At 38.5% G+C, this 24260-nt stretch overlaps 2 protein-coding genes across 5 annotated transcripts in view; both read right to left on the reverse strand.

The window, feature by feature from the left end:
• LOC129748889 (hexokinase type 2) overlaps positions 1–2023 on the reverse strand; it is a 127545-nt gene extending 125522 nt beyond the window's left edge. Inside the window, exon 1 of the mRNA XM_055743674.1 lies at positions 1139–2023. Coding sequence (XP_055599649.1) covers positions 1139–1159 — 21 coding nt within the window. The 5' untranslated portion in view covers positions 1160–2023. The remainder of the gene's footprint in view (positions 1–1138) is intronic.
• A 10137-nt stretch (positions 2024–12160) lies between these two features.
• LOC129746343 (BLOC-3 complex member HPS1) overlaps positions 12161–24260 on the reverse strand; it is a 28401-nt gene continuing 16301 nt past the window's right edge. For all 4 annotated transcript variants that reach the window (XM_055739960.1, XM_055739958.1, XM_055739959.1 and 1 more), the window contains 5 exons: positions 20187–20299; positions 19208–20125; positions 18871–18985; positions 13627–13835; positions 12161–13523 (listed from right to left, as the gene is read on the reverse strand). In XM_055739960.1, the coding sequence (XP_055595935.1) occupies positions 13346–13523; positions 13627–13835; positions 18871–18985; positions 19208–20125; positions 20187–20299 (1533 nt within the window). In that variant the 3' untranslated portion in view covers positions 12161–13345. The remainder of the gene's footprint in view (positions 13524–13626; positions 13836–18870; positions 18986–19207; positions 20126–20186; positions 20300–24260) is intronic.

The following is a 24260-nucleotide window of genomic DNA, read 5'->3' on the forward strand; positions in this document are numbered from 1 at the left end:
GGTTGTTCCGTACTGTTTTGGCCGGATTTGACATCTTGCCATTACGGTAAAAAGGCCATGGAGTGGTACGCCGCCAACAATGTGCAGGTGGTTCCCAAGGACAAGAACCCTCCAACACGCCAGAGCTCCGCCCAATTGAGAAATACTGGGCTATTGTCACGCGGAACCTAAAGAAGATAAAAAAAAACTGCTAAGGACGAGCAGCAGTTCAAGGCAAACTGGCTTTCTGCGGCGAAGAAGGTGGACAAGGTGGCTGAACAAAATCTGATGGCAGGGGTTAAGCCCGTTAAGCGTAAGGCCCGGCAATTCGGATTTGGAAAAGCGGAAGCCTAACTGAATATTTTTCCTGAATTTTATACTAATTAAACTTGAAAAAGAAATTTAATTTGATTGTTTAAATAAACGATTTCACCGATTTACACGCGTTTTCCCTTGACCAAATTTTGACCGTATCACCCTTTACTAAAACTGATAAGAGATAAAATGATTTCGAACGAGTTATCTTGATCGTCTTTGGGAACGGATGCGAAGGTATCGTGCTCTCATATTTAAGTGTTCTAAGTGTATCTAAGTGTGTAACAAGTGATAAACCAGTTATCAGTATCAGTTCAGCTCGATTTTCTTCTCTGTGTAGAACTCAGAACAATTAATTTATTTTATTCTTGTTTTTTGGGATATTTCTTAACTAAGCCTAGCCGCAGGGAGAATATAACTGACGTGCCTTTCAAGCCTTTTCTTCAACCGATTTCAACTTTACTATGCCAACATATTCACATGAGCCAAGCATTCTCTACTGTTGACAAACGGTAAACAAAAACGGTGTTTCTGAATATCTTTTAGGTCATGTTTCAAGGTTTCCGAGAACCTCAAACGTACAAGGCTAACCATATATTCATAGATTGTTTTAAAAAATTTAAGTGCAATTTTAATTTGTTGAAAATAGGGCAGCTGATCGGTACATTTAAAGTTGGAAAGGTCTGTTGAGATTTATTTGCTGAAAATCGCAACCATTGTATGGTAGTGTTGTTTATAAGGATTAATAGACTTTAAAAGCTTTATTGATAGCATACCTAGAATAATTGTGCTATATCGATAAAATGATTGTAAAGAAGATAACCAGGGAATAAAGAGAACTCACCTCTTCGGTCGGTTCAATCATGATGCGTAGATTGGTTGATTACTCCGGTGATAAGTTAAGGGAGGCTCGAATTACCCTCGGCTTCAAAGGGAATTCCCCGACACGTTCGGCTTTTGTTGACTCCTCAAAGCCGCAACCGATTGATGATGATTGGGGAGGGGAGACTTTTCCGATTCGGCGGGTGCAGCAGAAGTCAAACGATCGTTGTTGTCGAACAGAAAGACAACAAAAATCTTTTCCGATCAATCAATCAACAACTCGGTACGCCTGCGCCAGTTACTTCGAGCGATGATCCTCAGTGTACCAAAACCCGTCGTTATTTTTGACTACCCAACAACTATAATAGCACAAAATTAAAACGATCCCTGCTGCAACTCGCTGCTGATTCCGGACGTTAAGCGGTTATGTAAAGATTGTAACTTTTCAATCGGGTTATAGAAACAAAGCTCTATCTATCATTCGATGGAACACCAGTTGGAATAAAATAAAATCGAACTTTCTAGACTCCACCCTTTTGAATTCTACGGACGTTTGCTGGAAGAAATGGCTCAACGCGTAGCGATATACACTTGTGACAATAAACGACACTCAATTGAGCAATCGTTTGATGACAATGAATAGAAATACAGAACAGGGCTCACGTAATCAATTTTGCACTTTGGTGAACGATTCCTAATTCTTTCCCTCCTATATTTTATCAGCCAGAAATATAATCCTGAGTAGGAACTTCACTCCAAACGCAACACGCACGAATGAATCCCACACTTTTTCCTTAAACGACGCGGTATACTTCCTTCCCGAAAAGATCGTAAAAATCAGAAATCAACCGGATCGAGATAAAAAGCAGTAAAACGCGGGCAGGAACGACACACTTAGACTGATTCGAGTAGATCGTGAACGGCAACTAAGACCTAACCCGAAGAAAGAAGTGTTCGGGCAAGTCCAACAACGGCAAGATGGGTCAGAGAAGATGGGATCAGGGATGGGATCGGGAAGCGGTTCTTCAATTTTCTTCGTTTGGTGCGCACATACTTGTACTCAATTTTTTCGGCTACTAAGTAGAGCGGACATGAACGATGTGGGACATGAGGATCAAACAGAATCGTAAAAAAATGAATAAGTTTCAAAGTGGACATAAAATTTGTTCAGTAGAAAAGTTCGAGTTTTCGATAACGAATGGTATAAGGCAAATCACGAATGTTGGAAGCTAATGTGAGGTTAAATGTTTTGTGGATAGAGTTAAGAATTCTGTATGTATGCATGTTTGACCCACCAGTGGCTAACAGGTCTTTCGACCAGAGTCGGTACGGGAAGTCTCGATCGCACTTTCAAATACTGTTCATGCTTAACTCATCAACAATATTTGCAACACAACCAAGGGGTCCGTTACCACTGGCTTGGGACAGGTTTGACTCATCTCACTCCCTTCCAACTGTTGAAACAAATAAAGAATCCTGAAAAGTTACCTAAATAATCTCATCACCAGCAGCACATCAACCGCTGACTTTTATCATATTTCCAAAACAAGTCAAATGGAAATCTGATGGAACAACTCAGCGACTACCCATAATTTTCTTTTACTCAACTTACAGTACCGTTCATAATTTTATAGAAATTGGAAGCACGCGCACTGTCACTTCGACTTTGAACTTCCATAACTTTTTACTGTGATGATATTTTTTGATCTAATTTTTTGCTTTAAATAGATCAACTATCACACTATTATATCACCAAATTTGAGCTTTCTGGAAATTGTGTGGCCTGAGAAACAGTAATTCTACGAAAATCGGACTTTTTGGACATTTCCCATTAAAACTGCAATATCTCTGAAATTACGCTACATTTTATATTGAAATTTTGCAGAGTGATTGTTGAAATGTAAAGCTAGTATGTCTGAAGTTTTCAAAAAGTTCTATTGATGAGATCAAAAGTTACGCGATGTGCAATATTTCAGGCATGGATGAAGAAATGTGATTTCTATAGAATTTTGGACGAATGTTTCCATAGGAAAATCATATTCTCTGTTTAACATCCAGTAAATCTATTTCAACCGAAAAATCACAACAATATCACGAGATTCTGATTTCAAAACACAAATGGATCATTTATTCCATTTTTTCTTTTCTTCATTGCTTTTTACAGCCTTTTTTTGTCTGGTTGGTGGAGGAAACGATATTGTTCTCATGAATCGTCCAAAATTCTATAAAAATCGCATTTCAAGGTTCATGCCTGAAATATTGCACCTCGCGTAACTTTTGATCGCATCGATAGAGCTTTTCGAAAACTTCAGACATGCTAGCTTTATATTTCAGCAATCACTCTGCAAAATTTCAATAAAAAATATGGCGTAGTTTCAGAAATATTGCAGTTTGAATGAGAAAAGTCCAAAAAGTCCGATTTTTGTAGAATTACTGTTTGTCAGGCCACACAAACTTCAGAAAGCTCAAATTTGGTGATATATTAATGTGATAGTTGATCTATATAACGCAAAAAATTTGATCAAAAAATATCATCAGAGTAAAAAGTTATGGTAGTTCAAAGTCGAAGTGACAGTGCGCGTGCTTCCAATTTCTATACAATTATGAACGGTACTGTATACACACACGATTTCACTCTCGCACCACTATAAGTTACACCGTATTTGAATGAAATAATCTATTAAATATATTAAATTTTCATTTTACTTTTTAGCAAAATTTTACAGCCGAAAAAAAACACGTCTTGACAATTTAGCAAACGCCTACTCTTTTTTGTGGATAGAGTTAAGAATTCTCATTATAAAATATTTAACAGAAGCTTTTCGTAGACCATCGATGCTTTAGTACCTTTAGATAATCACTGTTAGTTCTCATGAATACAAATGAAAATAATCAAGTTGATAACAATGTTAGGGTTTACTCTCAGGAGCCACCATCAATTATAAATTGCTAGTCTTAACGCAACCGCCAGTCATTTTAACGCATTGAAATGTAGAGAACGCTTCGAGTTTTTTTTTGTAATGAAAGAGTTAGTGTTCGAATCAAATTGAAAATTATGTACTTTCTTCGTCATTCATAGTTTGATATGTTAACAACACTGAATTAGGCTAAACAATACAAATTCCAGGGTGGTCAGCGAGTGTCAATTTTGAAAATTTCCGGTTTTTTCCCCTGTTTTCTCGATTGAGATTTTATTATTTTCCAGGTTTTAAAATACACAAATGCAAATGTATATCAGGTTTGAAATGCAAAAAATAAGAACATAATTCTAGCTATTCTAACCTCAACTTAATCCTTCGAACGATGTATTTTAGATTGAATAACTAATCCATAAATAAAAATTTAATTTCAAGTTTGCATTCATAATTCGCATTCTTGTTTAAATTTCCAAAATAAGAAATCAAGTTTGGTGGTCATTGCTACTAATTGATATTTGAATTGGATTTTTTTTTTTTGCAATTTTGAGAACAGATTTAGGTGAATCTTACTCTGGCTAAACATTCTGAAATCATCACGACATCTCGAAAAGAATTCTTAACCTATTTACCTAATCAGAATTAGGTAAATAGGTTAAGAAGTCTGAATTTTCAGTCCGACCTAAAAAATGTAAGGTACACCGGGGTAAGTGGGGACGGTTTTTCGTATAGTTCAACTTTAAAAAATCATTAAAGAATCAGCAGTGGGTCAATTTTGATAAAATCGCATTCAATGTGATGCAGAACATGTTGTTCACAAATGCTGAAGAGATGAGCTTGATAGACGCAAAGCGAAAAAAGTTATCACGTAAATTGTTATGGACTGCTGGTGTCTTCACTTACCCCGCTTTATGGGGTAAGTGGGGACGGTAGATTTTCCCTTTGATTTCTCAGGAAATTTTCAACAAATTTGTGTTTTTTTGGTTAAATACGTTACTTTATTGCTCGAACCGTCCGAAATTTTGAAAAAAGTTCATGGTACTATTAATAAGGCATCTTTCAATTATTATTGTGTGTAATCCGATATTATCGAAAATATATACTTATTTTAGAAAAAACAAGTACTTTTCCCAACTTTTCATGCTCTAAATAAACCCTTTTCTCTCAATTTTTAACCGTCGTTTCTTTTCCTAACTGGTTGTTTTGAATGTAAGGATTGTTTCAATGTAGAGTTTTTTGCCAAGAGCCAGCTAGTTTATGAGAAATTGGCGATTGAAAAAGATGCACATCACCTCGACATCGTAGTTAAAAATATAAAATTTATTAAAAGTCACCGTAAACATCCGCAATTGTCGGAACCGTATCTTTTATACAGTTAGTGGATAGATTACAAGTTAATTTAACATTCTGCATTAAAATTTTGAAAAAATAGTTCACAGTATTGTTTTAATAGACTCTGTCCCCACTTACCCCGCGTCCCAACTTACCCCGGTGTACCTTATCTTTTTTGGAACTCTAAATTAGAGTTTTTTTTCTCAGTTTTTGAAAATTATTCTAAGGTGAAATTATCCTTTTGAATCCTGATTTTTGTGAAATTCTTAATGTATATAATTCCGAAATTTCAAAGGTGATTTGTTTTTTTTTCAGAATTTATGTGATTTACCATAAACTCAACTTAAAACAGTGAAGAATGAGTAATTTATTTAAAAACAATCTTTGATCATAAGAACTCGGCTTCTCATGAAAATTAGTCGACGTTGTTCACAAAATTTATTTGATATTCTGGTTGAACCGTTCAGAATTTTTCCCACAGTTTGAATATGTTTTCACATTTCTGCTTAAGTATTTTTCAAATATCGATTCAGCATAAAGTGTTAGGGGAAAGTGTTCCTAAATGCGCATATTGGGTAATATGCGCATACAGCCGATTGACGATATGGCTGGAGATTCATCATATCTAATCAGTTCAGTTTGAGGGTAATACGTTTCTAACACTTGGCATGAAAAAATTAAATTGTTGTATGAAGTCGAAAAAATTTAAAAATTCAAATAAGATTTTTGTCAGTTTTGTTGTAATATATTGAACTTTAATTATCGTGCGAACAGATTCTGTGGACAAAAATTTTAATGGTTATTCTTTCTTATTCATCTGGAAATTGGAAATTCAACTAATTGAAGCTTTAGGCAAAGTTATTAATGATAAGATATCGGAATAAGAGACTGGTTCTGAATGCCCATATCAAGGCAGGTTAAATGCCTATATCAAGAAAAATAGATTAGTCTTATAAATTTTTTACTTTTTATCATTTAAACATTAAATCTACACTCAAATCACGATCTTACGGCGAAAAAAGAAGAACTTCATACTGATCCGATAAAAATACGATAAGAACAAAATATTACCATGAAATATGGCCATATGGAATACCTAACTATGTCTCATGCAAAATAACTAGTGATGTAAAAAATTTCACCAAAATTTCAGTCTTGGCGTATGATTAACAATCGTTTCTACCACTTTCAATTCATAATATCAAAATATGTATTAATGAAATATAGCTAAATATGCGCAAATAGCCCGCCAGTTTCGGAAATCGGCTATTTTGACTTCTTCTAATACAAAATTATTTTCACAAAAACTGTAAGAGATTTTAACAGAAAAATGGCTATAACGTATATAAAACAGATGTCTGCTCATGTGGATATAGTTTTTAGACTCCTATCTATTGGAATATGGGAGAAAATTTAAGTGCTTTCCTTAATATGCGCATATAGCCCGCCTTTCCCCTAATCTTAAAAAAATAGCTCCTGTAAAAGTTTTTAACATCATTAATTGTGGCCTAGAGAACAAAAATTCCAGTTATATTTAAGATAGCTATTGAGCATAAAACTTGGTTATCTAGAACTGGATCCAGTCAAAACTTGACTCAATTCAACTTTTTTCCATGCTTCATCAATTAACACTATAAAAGTTAATTACCAAAATTTAACGTAGGTACTCAAACTGCACAGTTATGAGAGCTTATTCATTTTCAAAACATTTTTTACAATTCACTGCAGTGCACAATGTCCGAGAGCTAAAAATAGTTTATGCTCAAGATATTTTTCTACGACGTTTTGTTATGTTATTGCATCTAAATACATAATAACTGGAATACTTCAGAGCACTGAAATGTATACAATGATCCTAAAAATCACGGTTTTTATGTAATTTCCGACTTTTTCACTCATGGGATTAAAATCCCGACCTCTTCAGCTTTTCCCGAAGTGTTGGCAATTCTTAAATAAACGATTATGGAGAAAAAAGTTTTCTCATGATGTTATAAATGAACTTGAGGATTCAATAGGTTGATAATATACAACTCGATATACATATAAAAAAAGATGCGTTAAGAATTTTCTCGGTTTTGATTCGAAATTCAAGGTTTTATCGGATCCATTTTCAATTGTCGGGGTTTTCCCGGTTTTCCCAGTTAGCTGGCCACGCTGAAATACTACAATAAAGGGTGATACGGTCGAAATTTGTTCAAGGGAAAACGCGTGTAAATCGGTGAAATCGTTTATTTCAAAAATCAAATTAAATTTCTTTTTCAAGTTTAATTAGTATAAAATTCAGGAAAAATATTCAGTTAGGCTTCCGCTTTTCCAAATCCGAATTGCCGGGCCTTACGCTTAACCTCTGCCATCAGATTTTGTACAGCCAACTTGTCCACCTTCTTCGCTGCAGAAAGCCAGCTTGCCTTGAACTGCTACTCGTCCTTAGCAGTTTTTTTTATCTTCTTTAGGTTCCGCTTGACAATAGCCCAGTATTTCTCAATTAGACGGAGCTTTGGCGTGTTGGGAGGGTTCCTGTCCTTGGGAACCACCTGCACGTTGTTGGCCTTTTTACCGTAATGGCAAGGTGCCAAATCCGGCCAAAACAGTAAGGAACAACCGTGTTTCTTCAGGAAAGGCAGCAGACGTTTATTCAAACACTCTTTCACGTAAATTTCTTGGTTGACAGTCCCGGAAGCTTTGAAAATGCTGCTTTTCAAGCCACAGGTACAGATGGCTTGCCAAACCAGATATTTCTTAGCAAACTTTGACAGTTTCATGTGCTTGAGAATATCTGCTACCTTTCCCCTTCCATTCGCCGTATAAAACTCCTGTCCCGGAAGCTGCTTGTAAATAGTCTGCTTTGACGTAGGTTTCGTCGTCCATTACTACGCAGTCAAACTTCGTCAGCATCGTCGTGTACAGCCTCCGGGATCGCACTTTGGCCGTCGTATTTTGTTTATCATCGCGATCATCTTCTTGTTAGTCGATAGTTCGGCTCGTTTTTTGGCTCGATGCACGGTTGTAGACCAGGGGTGAGCAACGCGCGGCCCGCGGGCCGCATGTGGCCCGCGAGACCCTTATGTGCGGCCCGCGAAGCTTTTCTCAAATGTTCATGCCTAAACTTTCTTCTACAATGGATTACTAGGAAAAAGGAATATGACATGGTCAAATATGCGCTTATCTGCATTTTCCCAATAGTCATTCAGATTGTCAACCTTTTCCCCAGCTTTTAAAGCATTTATTATGTTCTGTTCAAGGCATAAATGCAATATTGTTTATTGGCGTAATGTAATATTGGAGTTTTTTTTTATTATTCAGGAATCAGGATACATTTTTCCTAATACTCCTATAAACTCCTACAACTTTGAAAAGTAAAATCCATTGAAGTGAGGAAGAGCAGCTAAAAATCGGAAGCTACACATGATCAAAGAAATTTCGAAGCCTGTTAGTCAAGTCATTATTTTCGTTTCAAGCAAAAATAAAGTTTTATGATAAAAAATATGCTCAGCAGATAATATTTATAAATCATTTTATCGAATTCGGAAAAAAAGGATGGTTTGGTTAGCATTAAAATACTGGGAAAAATTAAAACCAAAACCATGTGAAAATGTTTTTTTCTGAATATTGACGAAAATTACGAAAGTATAATAATAATGATTACGTGAACGTTTTTGAATTTTTTATCAACTTGAATTATCCGGCATCAAAGTTACCGATAAAAATCAAAGTTTTTGATAAAAGCAATAGATATCTGAAATTCTGTGATTCGACCCAAAAGGTCTTTGAGAATTATCTTTGATGTTTTTTTTTCAGAAATTTGATAGAAAATTTATAACAAACATCGATAAATTGAGTTATTTCATTTTTCAATCGCATTCCCCATTACCAAAGTCATTATATTACTAGAGAAATTATTTCCCAATAATATCTAAATAAGAGAAAAAATATTAAAAATCTGCATAAAAATTCTAGAATTAAGAATGTAGTTTTGTAGATAATTGCTTAAAAATATGTGTAATTGAAAATTTTTCTGTGATTTCGACCACCTTTTTCAATTTCAATTTAAGAAACGGGGGTTTTACCGTTTGAAGGAAAAAATCTAGGTTTGAGGACAAGTTTTAACTGTGGAAAAAAATCCTACAAAGTCAATTTGCGATTCAACTTCCAACGCTGAGAAGACGGCGATTTCTTTGAATACATATTTTTCACAATCTTAGTTATCATTCTGGGAGGCTCCAGGAGATTTTTAAATGGAAGTGATGACGAATAACAGTAACAGTTTTAACAAGAATGTTTTATGAACGAATGTTTGCCAGGAAGTACTTTAAAAAAAATTGAGAGAATTGAAAAAATGACAAAGATTTAATGATACACCTTCTCAATATCGGGTATTCAAAAAGTCGTGTTGAATTTCTGATGTTGAAAAAGTGAATTCGATTTATCTTTCCTTTTTCAGATTTGTTTTCGCCAAAAACTTTCAGTTATAAAAAGGCCACAAAGCTCTGCTTACTATTGAAAAAAACAAAAAGTCATTATAAGTGCGGCCCGCCGACAAAATTTCAAATTTAAATTGGCCCGTTGGTTCAAAAGGTTGCTCACCCCTGTTGTAGACAATACACCCAGCTTATTTGCGGCATCTCAGAGAGAGAGGTTAGGGTTTCGCTTGAAACTACCTCCAACTCTCTTTGTCGTCTCAGCGGCTTCCGATCCAGACTTCCTAGCTGTCGACAAACGTTCCCCAAACACTTTAATTACATTTGTAACGGTTGATTTGGCAACTTTTAGCGATTTTGCCAGCTTTGCGTGCGAGTAGCTCGGATTTTCGCGATGCGCGAGCATAATTTTGATACTATGCTCTTCTTCTTTGAACGGCATTTTGACAACTGAAGAGTGAATTCCAAAATCAAAATAGGAGCAACATTCTACGCACACACACCTTTAACATGAGGGGTGTTCATGTTTTTTAAATGCAAAATTGAAAGAAATACGTCAAGTTGATATTGACCAAATTTTGACCGTATCACCCTTTATATGGTTTTGTATGCAGTAGAATGTTAAAATCTTCTTTTCAAATTCTGGGAAAATGATCATCAGATTTCGCGATTCCAGCTATCACGGAGCTTTTTATCGCCAATCGTGTTCAAATCCTAGTATGCAAATATCGTGCACATACCAGTATGTCATGATTGGAGTAGATCTTACACTGTGGGTGTGTAGACGAAATGATGCCAAATTTCCATACAAACTTAAGGGTCGTTGAGTGATCCATTTTTCTAAAGAATAAATAGATTTTCACATCAAAACTTGTTGTTGTACCAATTTCGATTAGAGAAAGCTTAAACTTGTGTAAGTTGTGTTATATTACGTTGATTTTGTAAAGATTCCCTTAGAAGCGACGGATTTGCAACTGTTATCTGGATATTCCTTGGTTCCAAAAACCTCTGGGATCAAATTACAATTATCATTTTGGCTTCTCGGTTTAAGGAGATGATGCAACAAAGAAAAAACTTCTATTTTTCTAATGTAAAATATTCTGAAATACAGATAATGAAGACAAACGTTCATACCGCGCAATACAACATTGTAATTGATGAATTTAAAAAATATTAGAAGCGCAACCCATAAAGATTGGAAGATTGGAAGATTTATCTCGATTGACTGAGCTAATCTTATAGTTTCGTAAGATTGCAAATTTTATCTTTCATACCTCTTACAGTGAAGAAGCAGTTAACACTTAGAAAGAAAAAAATCATATTGTGTTTAATATCAGCAGAAGATGTGATCAAGTGTAGATATTATGTTTGAAAATAGATAAAAAGATAGTCACTTACCGAACCGAAGAAAGGAGAGAGGATGTTCCGGGGAATTATGTTGTAGGCCGATTCGGGAGCATACGATTGAAGGCGTTCATGTTCTTTTATAGTCTCGTTTCAACTTTTTTACATCGATTTCGAATTTCTCGGGTATTGACACATCTCTAAAGACTTCTGCTTCCGGGTCCTGTTGGGATAAAAATGTATGTCTATCAATGTTTTCATACCACAAAGGATGCATAAAAAATTGATATTTGCTGATTTTATTGTGACAGTAAGGATCAGTGCTCGTAGTTAGTTATGTTAGTATTCTGATATGGTATTTTACGGTTTAGAAAACTGTCTGAGCGTAATTGTAAAACATTTGTTGTGCAGTTTATTCCAGCTAGTGGCGTTATATTTTTGTGTAAACTTAAGGATAAAACTACAATGACCCTAGCGTGTTAAGTGTAATAAATATTAAAGCTTCCAGGAGACGAAGAAACCTGACAATTTGAGATCAGTTTTCGTTTTGTGCAACTTTGTCAGATCTGCGTTGAAGAACCATTCTTCAGCACATGTTTTGCCACCTGACAGCATGCGACATCAAACAATAATCGTCCCCGTCACATCGCAAAGCAAACGCGGATGTAGATCGAAAGATTAAACAAAACCTGTAACCCCCGGACAACGACGATGATGTATCGGTTCTACAAATACTGGCCAAGCAGCTGTGGCGTTGCATTTGCAGCCACGATAATGTCCCTCTATCACATCCAAATTGCACCAACAGTACCTTCAGTAAGCATTCTGATTTGTTGCACTTGAAAGTGTGTCGTAAAACGGATGGGATCATTTAAAATTATAACGCGCTGATTAGAGAGAGCGCACTGATAACGGGGCTCATTATGGGCACTTGACATTCCACCAACAGACAGGCTGGACTGAGCCTGTCATTTGTCACCACACACAAGATTGCCAGGGCTTTGTCATCGGCTAGGGCAAATAATGAGACCGATCTCAACTTAATTATGATTTATTCTCTTATTTTGTTGAATATATCGCTAAAAGTATACACGATACGACAGTTTGTGTGCCTGTCGGCTTGCCTGCCTCTGTCGTTAAAACCGTTTAAAATTGATATCTCCCGATGCCCAATCGGGAACTTTTCGGTGATGGTTATCGGCTATCACATTCATATTTCGGAGAAATTAAAACTAAATGGCATCATTTCGGCTAATTCTAAACAATCATTCTAACAGAACATGAACAAAATGCTAAGTATAGCCGGACAGTTGGTTGAACAGGTTTTTTTTTTAATAAGGCCTGTTCTCTGAAAAAATGCCGCTTTTTCTTTTATGAATAACTTTTGATTGAGTTAATTTGGTTTCTTATATCTTCATGTTTCTTAGCTATCTCAAAAACCACTTGGTGAAGTTTTGCTTTTGCTGAAAGTTTCATTGAATTCCATACACACAAACTAAAGTAATTCATAAAAGAAAATGGTGCAATTTTTTCGAGTACATGCTTCAAATTGGCTGAAAATGAAACGGAGTTCTAAATCTGTAGGCTGAAATTTGAAATCGGAAACTGATTTTTGAAAATTAAATCTAAGGTCTGAAACTGAGATCAGAATTTGAAATCTGAGTCTGAAATCTAATTTTGAGGTAAGATTCTTCTGAAATTTTCAATTTTATTTAAACTAAAACCTGAACCTCAATCTGATCAGAACGTTAAATCATAATTCTGAGGTCGAAATTTTGGATCTCAATTCTGAGCATCTGAGTTTAGAATCTGAACTAGAATATGAATATGTAAATCAGATTCTTTCATTAAGAATTCTGTCGCAGATTTTTGTTTATTTACAATATATATTAAAAACTTTGGAATAAAAGTTCCAGATCCAGATTTGAATATTGGAAAAAAAATTAAAACAAAATCAAATTAAAATACTTTGAATCACAATTTGTGTAAAACATAATTTATGTTAATTTAATAAGTGTTTAAAAATGTAATAAAGGAAAAAGTTAGAAAAAAGAGTGATTGTTCAACCACCAACAAAGAACAAAAAATTTAAAGTAGGTACTATTATTGTACATATAAGACATTGGAAGCTGCAAAATTTTCTTGAAAAAGGAATCACGAAAACTAATTTGAACATCCACTAATCTACACCCTTTTTAAAATAGATCGGTACCTTAAACCTTATAACAACTCGATGGGATTCCCCACACAGCCCGTCAGATCGGTGATGGTCACGGCCAGGCGCCGGCAGTGTTCCAGAACGTTCGTAGACGTCACGAGACCAAGGTGAACGCAAAACAGCTCATAGCAGCGAATCTTACTCGGCGATGTCCTCGGGAAGCAGGTCTCTATCAGTCGACTGAAAGCACAAAAACGTAACAAAACAACAAAATCGTCTCGAAAATTCGCCCGAAAAAATAGAATTATCAATGAACCCGTACGTAATAAGGTCACACACTTACCGATAGTAGTCCCCCGCCAGGATTCCGGCTATCAGCTGCGGTTTGGTGGAGATGGCGGACAAATCCGGAATCTCCTTCGGCTTCAGGGCGGTCCCGTTGGGGTCCTCGAACCACAGGAAGTAACCGTAGCTGAAGGTGACGTCCTTCCAGATCATAGACATGTGGCCCTTGTGAAGATAGGTCCGCGACAGCTCCACCATGGACCAAATCTAGGGGGAGAAAACAAGATGAAACATCAACTTTACACGACATTTGTCGGTGTCATTAGCCTCTATTTTCGGGAGATTAGAGTTTTGTTTGATTGAGTAAATATTTCCAAACGGGTACGTTCATTGATGAAAAGTTAATAGTTTTCGAAGCGAAGCAATCACGAGAGAGATAACACATGGAACCGAATACATACAACAGAAGACGAAAAACTGACCTAAACGCCAAGAAGTCGTTAGTTTATTAGAGTTATTTAAAAATTTTAACGAGTTATTTTAAAATGTTTAATCTCAGCAGTTGCCGTTTGAGGTTTCTTTTTTTCAATTTACCACGGGAAATTTGTATTCTTGGTATATTATACCGAAAAAAGGCAATCTTAGAGCTTAGTGACATGACATTTTCTGAAATATTTCTGTCATCCCTGAAAATGTATAGAAAAGAGCACTTCCGGACATATCGAAGAGGCGGAAACTAGAAATTCTACCAATACCGGGTAAGCCTGAAGCCACCAAGGGATTCATCGGCATTGTCGATTGGTAGAAGTTAGAGAAGGTAATCCAAAAAAGGTAATCCAGAGGTCCACCACCACAGGTTAGCCATCGAGACAGTGAATAGAGCAAGCCAGTCCGAAACGGAGGGACCATATTGTTGCCACTCCCTTTAGGTTTCTACTTTTTCTTCTTTATTTGCAGAAGCTGCAACAATTCCAAAAGGTTGGGCCAGTTACGTTTTAGGTTTTGAGTAGTGTACAAAAACACGTGTGATGTTTAGCTGTTAAGAATAAGCCTCCCAACAGGAATCAAACTGGTGGAACTCAAGTACGGCGTAGTCTGCCTAGCGACGGGCCCCTCTTCTACTACGCATACGCTCTGACAACCTGCGCCTATAAAACCGAGATGGTGTTGATCACCAACCTGATTTCAGCTCAAACAGGTACAATACACAGGTTATATTTATAAGGTTAAACGCGCAGTTAGGTACCCCATGATGATCGACGACTAGCTTAGAGCGGAAATGACCTCTTCAGTCATGCGATATGATGAAACAGTCATGGATGAACGTGTAACCTGCAGAGGCTTAGCTGTGTTCAGAGGCTGACGAACTTGCGCGTCATTTAAGAATATTGATTCGTATCTCCAGCCAGAGGCGTCCTCGCTAGTGACGGACGTCATGCACATCTCGGTTTTGTTAGCGGATGATGTCTATTGTTATAGCCATACGGTAACAAGAACACGCTCTGCACCGAGACGCAACGAGCTAGGCACTTCGGAGACCCCTGAGCCCTTCGACTCAGTCGTGCTGATTCCAGCCAGCGTCATCAGTCGTCCCGGCCGTGAGTTCGTCTGAGGCGAAGGTTCCCCAGCTTTTTCTTTTATTAACTTTATTAATTGATGCCAGACCCAGGTGGTAGATCCTTTTTACGGATTGCATTCCAAGGCACTGCGAGCCACCGCTTCTCTCCAGTATGCTACTCTGGGTTCATGGGTGCAATTGGTCGACGCTAGATACTATGTACCCCTATGCCATAAAGCCCACCTGCACAGAAACAAATTTTGACTATTACGTGTCACTGAAACTGCAACATTTAAAATAAATCAACCTGTAATTAACAAAACCTGTAATTTTAAGTTGTTTTACTTGAAAGTTAACGAAGATTCATTTATTATTACAGCATGTCCTGTAAAAAAGTTGTACACTGAAAATTAAATGTCACGTAATTTGTTTTTCTACCTGTAAAATACCGGTAACTGTCCTGCTCCTTTTGTTACAGAACATTTGCGTAATTTTACAAGAAATATTTTTGCTGTGTGGGGCCTCTGGTCATAATTCCCATCCGGAACTGCATCGAAGGCTGTACCCGAGATGGGAGACCAAGTCCGCGCTTAAGCGCTCATCGGCTTATTCAGTTTCAAGTCCAAACACCAGCATACATTCCCTGCCTCTTGTCACGATTCAAGACTTAGGCCTTTACTCGTAACTCGCGGCTCGCTTGGTTTCCACGACTATCGTGCGCTCCGCCTCTGTTCGAGACCACTGCAAGAGACCAATGACCTCTCTTCTAACGACTCGAGATCTTGGCTCCCCTTGGCTTGGTTCGAGGCCCCTTCCTTTTGCCTGCCGTGTGCCGAATCGAGAGCAGCTTATCCTGGACTCGCGCCTGTTACAGCCCACTACGGGTCTTTTACGCTTATGACTCAGATGAATCCCGACGGTGTTGTCATCCTACCGGACTCGAGCTCGAGCATCCGACGACGACGTGAGACCACTCTACCCGAGAGTATTCCGCGACGTGAATACTCTTCCCCCTACGAGTTCGACTGCGGAGAAGGTCATGTCTTATCCCCACAGCCTCCGTCGCAGAGGGCGCGTTCAACTAGGATACTCCGCGACAGTAACGGTGTAGGTATCCTATGCACACACGCGCGATGTACCAGGCAGCTCGGCATACGTAGAAGGTATAGTCTTATTTTTTTTCTCGAGGGATTTTAAGCATGTATAGTCTTATCATTGTATGCTTTACTGTCAGGTTCAGACGCACACTACTCAGATGCTCCCTGAAGAAGAATCCCCTAAACCGGTCCCGGACTGGTGCTGGTTCCAACTCCTCTGCAGCGCAGTCATCATCCAGGTGAACCCATCGCTAACCACGCGCCAAGTATTGGCATCCTCACACATCCTCCGCACGATATAGTTGGCTGTCGTGTCTGGTCCTCAGTGGACAAGCATGTTAGTGCGTACCCCTTCGAACTTCAGACAGTTGAACACTACGTGCTCTTGTGTCTCAACTGTGTCACCGCAGGTTGGGCAGAATGGCAAGGCCACGTGTCCAAACCGATGGTGGTACTGCTTGAAGCATCCGTGATCAGTCAGGAACTGTGTCATGAAGAAATCCACCTCTCCATGACTCCGATCCATCCAAAATCCGACGTTAAGGATCAAGCGTTAGGTCCACCGGCCACGTTCCGAGATGTCCCACAGGTGCTGCCAGCTGGACATCTAGGCCTCTCTGGCATGTATCCGCACATCGGGCATGTGCCTGTGCTCGTAGCAGAAGATATCTTCCTCAAGCAAGACCGAGATGGACATGACCCCCACCAAAACATCAACAGCTACCGAGGACACCGTTCGGTATGCGCTGTTAACTCGTAGGTTCATCAGCCGCTGCACGCTGCTGAGCTTTTGCAGATTACACTGCCTGCTCAAGGCTGCCGCTCCGTACCGCAAAATGGACGAAGTCACCGTCACCAGGACCCTCGTCCTGCTGCAGCGAATCGCCGAGTTATTCGACATGGCCCGTGCTGTCGCCATTGTCGCTCTTTTACAGGCGTAGTCGACGTGGGCCGTAAAGCTAAGCCGGTCGTCGATCATCATCCCCAGGTACTTGATCGCACGCTAGGATTCGATTGCGCACGGTCCAGCTGCATTCGTTCCTGATTGTGATGAAATCAGGTTGGTGATCAACACCATTTCGGTTTCCACCTTCTCAATCTCTACTGTAGCGAGTAGCTGGACCTCTTCGGTTGATGGGCCACGTCGTCGGCGAATCCCACAAGTTTCACTCCCTTGGGGAGACGCAGTCTCAGCAGTTCGTCATAAACGATGTTCCACAATACCGGGCCAAGTATAGGACCCCCTGCCGAGATACTCATTGTTTCCAGTCTCTTACTGGTCATATACTGTAGTTGGCGATTACGAAAGTAACACTCCACCATCCTACAGATATATGCCGCAATCCTCATACGAATGAGCGACGACGCAATCGCTGCCCAATTGAATGGCATCCACCGTACTGCGGCCTTTCCGAAAACCAAACTGTTCATCGGATAGACCGTTCACACCTTCGGTGTAGAGCTGTATTCTGCTCTGGACCACCTTCTATAGCACCTTTCCTATGTAGTGACGAACATCATGAACATTCGGTTTTGTTAGCGGATGACGTTTATTGCAATAGCAATCGATAAAAAGAACACGCCCAACACGCGGAAATGCTTTAGGGAATCTCCGATGGTCAACTGGCAGTAGCTGACGGCTAGATCATAGAGAGAAATGTCGACACGACAGTCGATAACCTGGATAAACGCGGGAGAATATCGAAACTTAGCACGTGGCCAGCGTTGGGTTCGCCCGGATCATGATTGCGCTACAAAGGAGTTTGAATCTGTAGTAGATCGCGAACGGAGTAGGATGACATAAACTTTGGGAAGAATAAAGTGCGCTCGATCCAACGGTTAAAGCAACAAAATTAAGGCATTTGCTTTCCAGGGGTATCCCGACTACGTGTTAGGTAGCTAAAGCGTTGCTGAGGAGTATCGCAATAGTGCCGTTTCTTATGCGTAAAGCCTATTAGTAATGCTTCTTCCAAGCTTAATGCGATGGATGGCAGACTACGGGTTTTTAGTAGGAAATCACAAAAGAGTGCATGGAAGGAGGTATATTCGTTAATGAATTTGCCTCTCCCGATTGGAAAAAGCATCATCACGGTTCTGTTTGAATTGAACATCAGATGTACCAGCTGGATTTTTTGGAATAGCGGGTTCACGTGGGTATGCCATCAGTCGACCTATTTTCCACATGAGTGATTAATTAATAAGAAAAAAAAACCATATTGACCCAGAAGATCACTTTTTGCACAAGTTCTTCTCTCGATTTGAGGTAATTTCTGAGATTCGTTTGTACAAACATTCAATCATTGAGTCAATCCTAATTTCTATCTTGAAGGGGGAATCAGCGTTAAAAAGTGTGATTAGAGGTAGTGCTAGATGAAAAGGAAGAAGAAATTTTATCTATATTGCGATGGCTGAATTACTAGATTTGTCCATATTCCCACTATTTTACGGTACAGTATTAGCCAATTGGCTCATTGTCCTATTACGTACCGATCACAGTTTTTACTGCACAGGGGTTTATTAGAAGCATTGTGAATTAAATCTCGTTTCAATAAAATTTGTTGATCAATTTGATGCATGTGAATAAACAATGTTAAGTTGCAATACACATCTCAAATATGTAATTATTGTTTTTATATTGAATACTCACTCTTTCCTTGAGAACGTTTTCCGAATCTTCTTGATCCAATCCGGGTGCAACGATTCGTCCATTGTTCCTATCAATATGTATGAAATGCACAAGTCCAGGGAAATCTTCTAGATACGTATAATGGAATTTTGTTAAGGAATATTACCTATTGAAAAAATGACTGTTAAATTTAAAAAAAATAAAGATTAAGGTACTCTATTTTTTACAATTCTGCCAAATTGGGGATGAATAAACCAATTGGTTTAAAATCCCAAAAAAAAAACAATTCTATCAAATCTATGCATAAATGTTTAAGTAAAAATAAATGTTTTTAATTTTTTTTTTTCGAAAAGGATATGATCCCATGCTGAAGTTCTTCTGCGACTTGACCTGCAGGAAGTTGAACACTTCGGTCAGCTTCTCCTCAACCATATCGGCAATGTCCGAAACTCGCTGCAGCCCATGCTCCAAGGTACTGCACTCGGCACACAGCAGCTTGAACACTTCCTTCAGACTGTCCACAAACATCGGCATGTTGGATTCGATTTTAGGGATAAACGCGGCATCAAAATTCTTGAAATACTCGCTGTATCGCTTCCGAACATTATCCCATTTGGAGATGAAGCTCTTTACTGCTTCGTCTGCTTCCGGGTTGTTGTACTTGAGCTTTTTCATCGAGTCCAACGAATGTCGCACATAGGTTTCCAGACTATCGAATGCCGATCGGAGATTTTCCACGTCCATTTGCATCTGTAGGTTTTGTAGTTTTTGAAGTCCGAAGAAAACGTCATACAAATTTCCCGAAACTTGAATACTGCCATGCTCGATCAAAAGAACTAAAAACACGTCGTCAAACAGCTTGCAGACGTGCACGATATGAGGGATGCAGCCCGGTGAACTCGCACTGGAACTACCCTGTAGGAAGACTACGTGTGACTCGATCCGTTTCGAATGTTCGCCTCGATCCGTGGTCTGACAGAATATGTTTAAAAACAGCATGTCGGCGGGCGAAAGTTCCTGGGCCTGTCGGCTACTGTACAGCGACAGGAACTTATTCCCAACGAATATGATCGAATGACTTCGCTGCGAGTGGGGATCTTGTTTCAACTTTTCAGTTGCACTCTGTAGGGCTCCGACAACGGTATTTTTTACATCAGCATTAACCAGTAGCTGCTCGATGGCTTCCACCAGGATTCCCTGGTTTGCTCGATACATTTTCCGGTAGGTACCAATCAGGTTCGTCAAAAGGGAGGCAACTTTTTTGTTGTTATTTATGCTATAAAAATAGTTTTGAATTAAGGGCGAATCAAACATTACCGAGTTAAAGTAATACTCACGTGTTTATGTTTGGACCACAAATATGCTTCAAGAGACAAATGCAGACTCCAAGCTCTCTTCTTATTGTATCGACATCTTTGTTGCTTATTTGAATGAATAGGTATCCCAGGAACTGAAAAAAAAATGTATTTTTGTATTATTCTGAGTTAATTTTCAAACATAATTTGAAAACCATCCTTTCGAAAATAAATAAAACTTTCTGGTGGGTTGTTTGAATTTCAAATTTTTAGAAATAATCGTAAGAAGCATGAGTCAATTTGAGATCATTTTTTAATTCCTCAAACCTTGGATCTAAAAAGCTTCGTTTTAGTTTAAAATTCATCCATAATTTCTTGCAGAATTTTTAAGTAACGTTAACAATAGAAAATTTTAACTTTTACGTTTGTATGGGAAAATTGAATATTTTGTACTGAAAAATCAACATCATTATTGTTTTCCTCTGTGGAACCGAGCCTGCTTATGGTTTTTGTGCCAATTTATAAATACTTTAGAGGAAATTTTCTGCTGAGTAGCTTTGTCGAAAAGCGTAACTTCGTATCTTATTAGACAAAAAAGTAATTGGGTTTTCGAAGGTGTTGGAAAGTATTAGAGCAAACATGAGCTATCAAAGAAAGAAAGGACATGAGCCGTAAATATCATGAATTTTTCGAAAAAGATACAACGGCTCACCGGCAGGACTTGAACCCGCAATCTCCGCTTCAGTACAACGGCGCGTTAGCCAATTTCACCACGGTGAACATGATGAAATCGACCGACACAAGCGTACAAGATTCACATTCTACTTTTATTTCGTGGAATATCGTTGACCTTGAATTTCTGAGTTAATTACACTAGTTTACAAAATTTAAAAAAAGTTACAAACTACGTCAACTTTTCAATTCACTTTTTAAATTTTTTCTACTGTGACTGAAACAATGTGACTTTTGAACTACTTTTTTACGTTTTATGTAGCCAAGATCCTAGAAAAAAAAACAAATATTCTCATATATGCAACATATAGTTTCTAACTTCAGCTCAAACAGGTACTTGATAAAAAAAATCGAGCACTTAGTAACTGATTTACAGCCTTTTTCCCGAAACATGTTTTAAAAAAAAATAATCTTCGACTTTAAATTACTTTAAAATAAATGATTGTATCTGAATGTTGTCTAAATCATATTTGAGCCACGTTACAAGCTTTTCAAAACTATATTTTTAGTAAAAATCGGTTGAGAAACAAGAGAGTTTTACCGGGAAAAGTTTTTGGGGAATGAATTGGTATACCACAAACGTTTTTGGAAATCAATAAAACTTAGAAAATTTATTGTTATGGAAAAATATTTGCTTTTTGCAAATAATACTCCTGTAGTAAAATTTGCGAAAAAAATAATTTTATTAGGCTAATCATCATTTAAAGTTCAAAACAGGTCTTTTGACCACACTGAGCACACCCCCTCCCCCCCTTCCGGTCCCCCCGGATGCGTTTAGTGTTAAGCAAGTTACAAAAAAATGTTTCTTAGCTTTCTCCTAGTTTCAGGTTTAAGGGATAAAACATTCTCCTAGTACTCTGCCGAGTATATTCTCCCTCTTCAACGAGTTTCATCACAGCTTCGCAATACTTTTTTTCTTTTTTTTTTGGGATTTTAAACCAATTGGTTTATTCATCCCCATTCGCAAGACTTTTCTCTCGAAAGAAAAACAAATACTCTACGCCAGGCATGTCAAACTGGGGGTTCGCGGGCCGCATGCGGCCCGCGGCCTAGGTCAATGCGGCCCACGTAGCCCCGTCTTAAATTGTCAAAAAAAAAACACCACTGATTTTTATGTAAAATATTACTGCAAAAAAACTAAAGCTGAATGTACCGATTTTACTGATTTTGGGTGTGGCCCTCTACGTCATAGAAAATTTTTAATGCGGCCCGCACACCTAAACGAGTTTGACATGCTTGCTCTACGCCATAGGTCGGCAACCTCGCGAGTCGCATGCGGCTCTTTTGATGTAAAGTTGCGGCTCTTCAGCTCACTGCACTAATATTGCATATATTTTTGAATAAAATATTTATAAATTCTTGTTAAAGCGATAATTGCGTCTTATGACCTTGCACACAGATTTATTTACGTCCAGAAGAGGATTCAAAAATTTCATCTGCTGTAGAAACAAGCGAAAATAACCAAACTGCAAAATAGCATTTTTTGAAGCCTTATTTTACTATTTCTCCAAGAATTTAACTTATCATGAACCGTAAATGCAAAGAATAACTTTTGTTTTAAAACAACAAAAAATAAAATCAGTTTATTTATTTCTAAAGCGTGTGTATGTTTTTGAGTGAATCAAACACAAAAGTTTAGTTATAGCTAACAGGAAAATCAAAGTTTTTCATTAACGAAAAAAGTATGTTTAGGCACCGGAACACTATTTCGGACGCGATAAGAAACCCGAACACTTTTTGATTCAACTTAATCAAAACACAACTTTATTCGATTCGATAATTGGGGGGGTTTTATTTGTGATGTGTACAAGCCGACGGATTGGTTTGGACTGTGTCCCAAACTGTGTTGTGTAAAAAGTGGCGAAAACAGAGCAAAAGAATATAAAACAAATTCCCTATTATTATTATCAACACATTCACAAGTTTGTATGAGTATACTATGGACTGAGAAAATAGCATGAATTTTACTCTCTGTGCATTTTCTCCCTGTTTTGAACAGAGCTTATTTCTCCCGAAAGCTGCTTTAGATCGCTTTCGGGTAGGTCTAAATTCCCGTCGGGAAGTGTCAGCTCGTTTCCTTACTACCACTACTGAGTGGTGAGTTACACTCAAACATACGCCGCCCGCCTTGAAATATCATTTCAACACAAACGGTATTTGTTTACTTTTCTGTTCTAAGCTAGAATTTCTAACTTTCCTGCTCTTATACACCTAACTGTGTACCTTTTTACTATTCTTCTTATCTGTGTGTAGTGTTGCGAAAAAGTGTAATGTAGTTTCATCGGTTTCTTCACGTTCTGCTGCTGGATCGCTGGAAAGGACTGAAGACTGGAACCACTGAAGCTGAGTAGAATTTCATCTGTTTGGAACTAACTGCGTGGAATTGGCCGCTTCGTAGGTGTCCGCTCTCATGGTAAGTCCTAGTCCTTGTTGTTGAATTGGTGAATTTCAGTGCCAGTGCAGATGCGAACGTTACCTGAAACTCTGCAGGACAAGTCCTCTGAGTTTTTTTTTGTTACCAGTGACGACGATGACGACTGTTGTGTGTGTTTTTTTTTGTACCTTTAGCGCATCTTCTTTCCCCGTATCATGGGTGAACCGCTGGAATCAGGCGGGTTGTTGGAGCAGAACCTTCGTTGGACGATGCAACCGTATTTCTCGATTCGACGCTTGGCTGGGTGTTTTCGCCAGGTGCAGTATGAGTACAGGTAAGTTTCAATGAAAATATTGCCACTGTAATTTGGAATTGATTGAACCCTTTTTTTCAGAACGACAGCTGGATTGAAGTTTATGTTGAAGTTGTAGGTTCTGTTGTTGATTGGAACGATATGTGGGACGTTGTTACCCCAATCTGGAAGCTCGATGAACTGGCTAGCCTGTGGCGGATTGGAAGTGACCGTTGTGGATCACAATCTGCCCAGAGAAACGTCGTGTGATACCATCAGCCAACGTAATGTGTAAAGCTGGTGCGACGAAACGAATCCGCCTGGTAGCGCACCATCCAATATTGTTGATGTCGTTGTTCGGTCGCTTACGGTTGACCAACGAAATGACCTGGGCGCTGTAGGATTGGCAGTATACAGGGAGATGAGCACTCGAACCACCAAGGATAACTGACTTTCGTAGTTGGACACACATAGGGCATTGCCAGCAGCTGACTGCGATGGGTCTGGCTCGCTGCTGGTGCTGGTGGCGCGTATGGCTGTATAGCGTGAGTACCAACGGATTGACGGGACGGGATACTGAGCATCATTCGGCCCCTGGTACCTGATGCAAGGAAAAAGTGCTTAGCATTTGATAATTGTTTCAAGAATAAAAAGACTTTCCTGAATGCGGAGGCACAGGGCCTCCCAACGCTCCTATGAACGTCTGATGCCCCTTGAT

The sequence above is a fragment of the Uranotaenia lowii genome, chromosome 2 (genome assembly GCF_029784155.1).
Source record: "Uranotaenia lowii strain MFRU-FL chromosome 2, ASM2978415v1, whole genome shotgun sequence".
Lineage (NCBI taxonomy): Eukaryota > Metazoa > Arthropoda > Insecta > Diptera > Culicidae > Uranotaenia > Uranotaenia lowii.